Source organism: Kryptolebias marmoratus, linkage group LG14 (assembly GCF_001649575.2).
Source record: "Kryptolebias marmoratus isolate JLee-2015 linkage group LG14, ASM164957v2, whole genome shotgun sequence".
Lineage (NCBI taxonomy): Eukaryota > Metazoa > Chordata > Actinopteri > Cyprinodontiformes > Rivulidae > Kryptolebias > Kryptolebias marmoratus.
In genome coordinates, this window is record NC_051443.1 from 8,905,582 (window position 1) to 8,912,755 (window position 7,174).

Sequence of the window (7,174 nt, forward strand, 5' to 3'; positions counted from 1 at the left end):
AAGTAGCAGCCAGGTGTTTCTAAGGTCATCAGTGAGCACCTCTGTAAAAGCAGATGTTTTGCCGTGGAGCAGTCAGATGGTTAGAAATAAGTTAGGAGAAACTGAAACCTGCTAGTTACGCCACTCTTCAGGGTACATGTTCGACTTGCATTCACTTGATAAAGTGTGATAACACACAGCTGCAACAGGAAGTGCTCTTGTGCTGTTTGCTCTCAACAGAAAAAGAAACCTCATGTGTTTTAGACCTGTTTGCTCCAAACAAACAAATACCTTGTTCTTTTTATTGAATACAAACAGAACAATCATCTGAACGTTTTATTTATCTGAAATAGTATATATATATTAATTTCAGGATAATATATCTTTATTCATATAAAGACTTAAAGAGACCAGAGGGAAAGTGAGAGAAATCAAGCTGTAGAAGTTTGTATGAGTTATGTGACTTAAACAGCTGTCAGATTACAAACCCCAATTCCAATGAAGGCGATGTAACACAGTGGTAGACATGTCCATGTCCTAGCTTTTTCAGACATGTTGCAGGCATCAAATTCAAAATGAGTAAATTTTAGCAAAAAAAAAAAAACCTTAATAAAGTTAATTTGAACATTAAATATCTTGGGGGTGCTGTTCTGTGCTCAGACCATTAACACCTGAAACTGCTCTTTCCTTTGCTGGGCGCTCCGAAGGGAATGCTGCGATGACCTTTCACCGTGTGGCCCAGGAAGGAGGGTCACTCTCTGACCAGACTGACGCCACTCCCTGCGCGGTCGACAGTGAGACACGAGAGACACCTGGCAGGGAAAGAACGAAACACAGAAGGATGTCAGCTTCAATTAGGTGACTTAAAATTTAGGCGCCTGACATATCAGCCATCTCTTCGAAAGACAAATGAATATTTGCGTCACAGTTTTGCAGGCAGGCCACAAAATCAACTATTTTTCTAGAAAAAAAAACTTTAAAAGTTATATTTTACTGCAATGTAAAAGATCTTTTAGAGAACCATCTGATGCTAAAGTTACAATATTTAAGGTTAAAGCTGTTTCCAGGATTCCTGAAGTTACCTCACAGAACCCCACTTGTGTTATTCCCTGGAGGAGGCACCAGCTCTTTAAAAAAAAAGAAAAAAACTATTTCACTGGTTCATTGCAAGCAAGCACATCCTGACAAAAAAAACCCAAAAACAGTCTGGTCCATGTGCAGGCCAGTGGTGGGTCTGTAATTGACTCAGTTTGCAAGGAGCTGGCATGTCTAGAACAGGCACAAGAAGTGATGGCACGGCAGGTGTTATCAGGCAGTTGCTGGAGTGTCTGAGGTTCATTCAACAGCCTTACCAGCACTTTGTGGAATCGGATCGAGGTCACATTGTGGGTTCGCTTTAAGACAGCAGGTCAGACTGTGCCTGGTATGTGGAGTGGACAGGTGTCACAGTGGCCCGTTGTTGGAACCAGGGGGCACGACATGAAGGTGTGTGGGTGCCTCACCAAGGAAGGATGGTTGTATAGTTGTCCACCAAGCATCAGACACATGTGTCGGACTCTTTACAACACGCCGAGTCATCCCACACCATGTTCTGACAACTAGCATCAGCCGGACTATGGGTTCACCGTCCCATGTGTAGGCTGCCGTTAGCAGCAGAGGAGAGTGGTGTCGTAACCTGGAGGCACGGTCTGATGATGGCCGGAGTGTGCATGTACGGTAGTGCCAAGGAGGAAGAGGATCAATCCTGCCGATGTTCTGGAGAGACACACTGGTGTTACTCTGGGCATCATGGTAAGGAGGGCCTCGGGGTCTGACTTTAGGCTGCCTCTGGTAGTCACTAGAGAGACCATAACGACACAGAACTGTGTCAGCAGCATCTGTTTCCTACACATCTTATTTCTTCTGATACAGCACCCCGGTGCGGTCTTTCAGCACACATCTACGGTCGTTCCGTGACCAGCCAGGTCCCCCAACAGAACCTGAACGGGAACCAGCTTGGACATCCACTCCAGCCCAGTGCTGGTCTGCGCTGAGCTCGAGGGCCAGCTTTTGTTTCCTAAGAGAGAATACAAAAGTTTGTACGACTCCGTTCTGCACTGAGTCACTGCTTGTATGCAGGCCGGAGGGCGAGTCACACCCTGCTGACATGAAACTCTCAGTGTGCCCATACTGCCAACTTTATTGTCCATTTGATTATTGCACAGTGTCATCTCCTTCCCACTATTTTGTCTGTGGGCTTCAGGGACTGTTTAGTCCTGCTTGGGATGAAGTTGTGCAAACATCTAAAACTTACATCAAACGGTCCTAAACTTTCTCCACTGGCTTAATAATTCAAAAACATTCAAACATGTCTATACCAACCAGAGCCCAGAAGAGATAAATGGTGAAGAGGGTCACAGTCAGAGCGATCAGGCCCACGGCCTCCAGCTGACTGGAGAAATAAAGGTGATCCACAGCACGACGAAGGCAGAGCCAGCCAGAGATGGTAGCCAGAGGAGTGATGAGCAGAAAACACACCAAGTCGCCGAACAGCGTACGCGTCTCCTGCTGGAGTCCCGAGATCTGCAGCCACTGCGTCACAAGCAAACACGACAGCTCAGCTCCAGCACCTTCCTGCGCACGAGCTCAGTTCTCACGGGAGCACCGTGTACCTCGAGCAACGGCCGGGGCTTCTTCCGCACAGCGAAGCGGCAGTGGCAGAGTTCACAGGAGCCGGTCCTGGAGGCAGCCAGCCGCTGCTCCAGACAGCTGCGGTGGACCGGAGCCCGGGCCCCGGCGCATTCACAGGGACACAGCAGCTCCTCCTGGACGCCGCTGTCATGACAGATCCGACACACAGCCTCCTCTGGCACACCCCTGAGAAGAACGAAGAGGAGAGGATACTGAAACCCTGCTGCCTTTCACGCCATGGTTTTAAACTTTTGTATTGTCTTATATGGAGAAATGACAGAGTTACATTTGTTTTAATCAAACTTTTAATAAAACCTCATGCGTGATTTGTTAGCGCTGAATGTTTTCACTGACTCCCAGCTAGTACCACACACAATCTGATCTCCATATCTGTAAAACTGACCGACTTGCAGCCTATGTTGTGTTTGCTAAGGTTAGTAAGCTGTGGCGGGAATCTTAAACCAGATTGACTCCAAAAGTTATTCAGTTGCAGGGTTACATCCAGTTATTTTCTGAAAGTTTCAGTAAAATCCATCCAGTGGTTCAGGAGATTTTTTGCTAACAGACACACACACACACACACACACACACACAGGCACCATATACCAATCATTCTTTGCCTTTCTACAGCAGATGATAATAATAATAATAATAATAAAAACTAAATAAACAAGAACAAACAAAAAAGCCCCACACTTTATTCAAACCGTGGTCCTACATTATAACTTTTACCCACGCCTGCTTGGTGCACACATCCATCCCCGGTGCGGTCAGCGGTCAGCGGTGTGGACACCTGGATGTGGGGCTGATGCTGCTCACTGATCCAAACATGAACCCAGACTTCAGCTCAGGCTGCTGGGTCACATCAGGACACAGACACCGAACTGGGAAAAACTTCAGTCAAGACAAAAATGGTTTAAAATCTCTGTTTCTTTCTTATCTCGTAACAACAGAACACATTCACCACAAATGTATAATGTAAAAACATGAAAAAGATACTGCTGTAACAATGAATCCGGGCTGCATATTGGATGACAGTTCCTGTAAAACTGGTCCTGCTGCCTTCAGCTCTCAGACATGGAGACACTTTATTATGTTCATGGTCTGAACACAAATGTCAAATTAATTCCAGTCTGAACAATCTGCTTTATTTTTGTTTTCTATCTCTATCACGCATCCCAGGCCAAAATGTGGGAGCAAAAACAAAGGATGGTGACAAATGAACCATTAACTGCGTCTGCATGTCACAGCATGTCGTTTTTAAATTTATAAGAAAAAAAATAAAACTGTCAACAAACCGAGTTTTTTTCTCTCTGCTTTTTTTTAAATTTATTTGTTTGTTTGTTTTTTAAATTTCGCCACTGACTTACCTTTATGTCGACGAGCTGGAAACGCAGGAGACAACTTCTGCGACAAGTTCCTGCAGCTCTGCAGAAACTTCACTTCCGCTTTCAGCATCTGGCGCCGCGAGGGGCATTTCCTCCCGGAGTTTGTCTTACAGGTAGCAGTCCTCTGCGTCCATGAATGCACACAGGCTTCACAGGCGCTTTGGTTTGAAGCTGGGTGGATCCTGCAGCCTTTTAACTGTGTCAAACTCAAAGACGAAAGGGACAAAACTTGAAACATGGACTCTGCTGTCCAACCATGTTTGAATCAGAAATATTAATATGAACAGCTAGATGTTGAAGAGGGATTATATATATATATATATATATATATATATATATATATATATATATATATATATATACCAAGGGTAGGCAGTTCTGGTCCTTGAGGGCCACTATCCTGCATGTTTTACTTGTTTCCCTGCTCCAGTGTAACCGGGTTGTATTTCTGTTTTGTATAATTACACAAAATGTTGTTTTTTTTTTTTTTGTTATTTGTATTGTTTCCTTTATCTGACTGAACACCTTTGAAAACTCCATCATTGTTGTGGCCCTGTATGTTCAAGATCGGGAGCCCCTCCTCTTTATTCTTCTTCTAAGGTATTGTTGTTAAATTGTTTGCGCCCCTCAGGCCCTCCCTTTTTGTCATGTTGTCCTGAGGAGAGGTGGGCACTGATTATTTTTTTAAATCTAAAAACATCCATTTTTAAAAATAAATTGATTAAGTTAACTTTTGTTTTGTGTAGGATTTGGAGCAGGCAGCCAATAACAAGGTTGTTTTCTGTTCATTGTTCTTGTCTGGTATGTTATTTGTTTTAAAGGTTTATTTTGTTTATTTTGAAAGATATGTGACATGGCCGCCGACGCCGCGCCCTTTTGTCATGTTGTCCTGGGGAGAGGACTTGGAGCGGGCAGCCAATAACATGGTTGTTTTCTGTTCATTTTTTGTCAGAATAAAAGAAGAAACTACCAGTCTCAACGATGAACAGTGTTACGGCCCGTTCATTAAATAAAACCAGCACAATGCAGAGAAGATCCAGTTACACCAACACACCTGATTCAGTGGTTTAATCACCTCTTCATGTTCTGCAGAAGCCTGTTAATCACCCATTGATTCAAATCAGGTGTGTTGGAGCAGAGAAACAAGGAAAACATGCAGGATGGTGGCCCTCCAGGACCAGGGTTGCCTACCCCTGATTTATATATATATATATATATATATATATATATATATGCTCATGTTTGTTTTCATTAAAAATACATTAATGCAAAATGAAGGTGTGTAAGAAATAAACAAGCTGGTGGAAAACTGCTTTTAGTGTGTGGTTCTGCTCGTCACCATCACTGAGAAAAGCTGCTCACACACAGGATAACGTAGGGCCAAACATCAAACAGGTGGAGATGGAGTTGATGGCTGTGTTGGCCCCACAAACTTATACTTTACTTTAAGTGTGCCGGTAGTAGTTTTTTTCAGTCCCATCTGCATGTTTACAGGTGAGTATTTTTTCCCCTGTGTCAGCCACAACTGGACTACTGAGCAGAATAATATTAAATTTCTGTGCTTCAAAGATAAACCTGGTGCTGGAGATGACCACCCCTTTGGCTCCACTCGTGCAACCAGCTGATAAGAGAGGCAGTTTAAACTACTTGCTTGTTTGCACTGCCCAAATAAATGACCAACTATGAATTTAGGGGTTATTTAATTTTAATGACACTTATTAATACCTGCCATGCATTAATTTATATGCTTGTATATTTAACAGTGAAGTTATTGTGTGGTTCTGTCTCCAACTTTTAATGCCTGAGCTGCTTACTGACTGATTAATTCTGCCTTGCAGTGTTGTAACACACCAGCAGGTGGCAGCAAACTACCACTTTTTAAATGTGTCTCTGTAAAGGGCCTGCACTGGTAAGTTCAAAATGTTATTAAAAGATGCGCATTTTAATTGTTTTTGATTTGATTATTTGACCTATTTGATAAAGTTTATATAGAAGGTTTTTCGTACCAAAGATCAGTCAGAATAGTTTATTTGCTCTGCTACATCCTTAAAGCCTTAACAAATCCTAACCAGTCCGGCTCTTCTGATCTTCAGCCCACTCAGGTCATACCTTACTACTTAATAATGAGTTTGTATAATTGAGAGGGCCCAAATAACACAGTGAGGCTGGTTGTGGACCACTCCCACTCAACAACAAGTGTCACATGAGCTCACTTTGATAGTCACATCGAAAATGTGCTGTTCGTCAAGGAAGTGTAGGGACTTTTCTTTTCAAAATAAGATATAGTGTTCGTTTGGCAGAATGTTAAATCATTCGGGGGTTTTCATTCCCCTTCTTCTTTTGAAAGCAAAGACTATAGAGAAGAAGAATGTTGAAATAAAGAGTGAATAGTGCATGAAAATTTAAGGCAACTGTATCACTGTATGATCTTTTCTAACTAAGATCCAGTGTTTTGGTGCGAGTGTATAGTATATATCCACTTTTTTTAAGAACTTGTTTCTCATTGCAGTGTATCATTCAGTGTAACATAAGTTTATGCATCCCAGAAAAGCAAATACTTATACTTAATATATTTTTTTATCTTGTCAGCTGATACTTGAGTCATCTTTATTGAATGCGTTGGTTTGAATTGAAGCAAAACTTTAAAACCAAGTACAAATGATTAACAAACCCATTTTCAGCTCAAGTACACATGACAGCATTCTTAAAAATGTCACACATGTGCTGTTTAACCTTTGATGAACAGAGCACTAAAGATCAGTACCTTTTCGCACATCATTACACCACCAGTAAAATCTCATGAGATATCTTTAACATCTGAGTAAGATTTTAGCAAGCCTCTTGCTACTTTTAGCTAGAATCTTGCTCCTTTCATCTCGTGTCCTGCTCCTTTTAATTCATATTTTGCTTCTTTCATCTCTTCTCCTGCTTCTTTTTATTTCAACAAGTCAGTTAGAGTTTCTTCAAATTTCAGCAGTCATTCAGCGCTCAGTGTTAATCTTTAATGAACATTTAACGAACAACATAATGTCTTTAAAATCTGAATAACTAAACAGAGGAATAGTTCTCAAGTGGAAAACGTTGAAAATGCTCCCTCCGGGTTGGACGTCAGGGGGTGAGTCTCTGCCTCAACCGGA

General features: G+C 42.2%; 1 protein-coding gene across 3 annotated transcripts; it reads right to left on the minus strand.

The window, feature by feature from the left end:
- Window positions 1-300: 300 nt before the first annotated feature.
- On the minus strand, window positions 301-4,163 carry LOC108246459 (E3 ubiquitin-protein ligase MARCHF3). 3 transcript variants are annotated; one of them, XM_025010049.2, is made up of 5 exons: window positions 4,020-4,163; window positions 3,382-3,543; window positions 2,631-2,835; window positions 2,341-2,550; window positions 301-791 (listed from the first exon to the last, which is right to left on the minus strand). In XM_025010049.2, exons 2-5 carry the CDS (start codon window positions 3,402-3,404, stop codon window positions 636-638), a joined length of 594 nt encoding a protein of 197 aa, XP_024865817.1. In that variant the 5' UTR covers window positions 3,405-3,543; window positions 4,020-4,163; the 3' UTR covers window positions 301-635. The 3 variants fall into 3 exon arrangements, with proteins under 3 accessions (XP_024865817.1, XP_017289504.1, XP_037835273.1); XM_017434015.3 differs by having other exon boundaries at window positions 3,386-3,543; window positions 4,020-4,152; XM_037979345.1 differs by lacking the exon at window positions 301-791 and adding an exon at window positions 798-1,816 and having other exon boundaries at window positions 3,386-3,543; window positions 4,020-4,152.
- Between the last annotated feature and the right edge of the window lie 3,011 nt (window positions 4,164-7,174).

Excerpts from the sequence above, each read along its gene's own strand:
- LOC108246459 (XM_025010049.2), bottom strand. The coding sequence starts at position 3,404 with ATGTGTGCACCAAGCAGGCGTGG. Across the intron at positions 2,551-2,630 it reads AGCCCCGGCCGTTGCTCGAG|TGGCTGCAGATCTCGGGACT; the intron begins GTACACGGTGCT and ends CTTGTGACGCAG. Across the intron at positions 792-2,340 it reads TTTATCTCTTCTGGGCTCTG|GTGTCTCTCGTGTCTCACTG; the intron begins GTTGGTATAGAC and ends TTTCCCTGCCAG.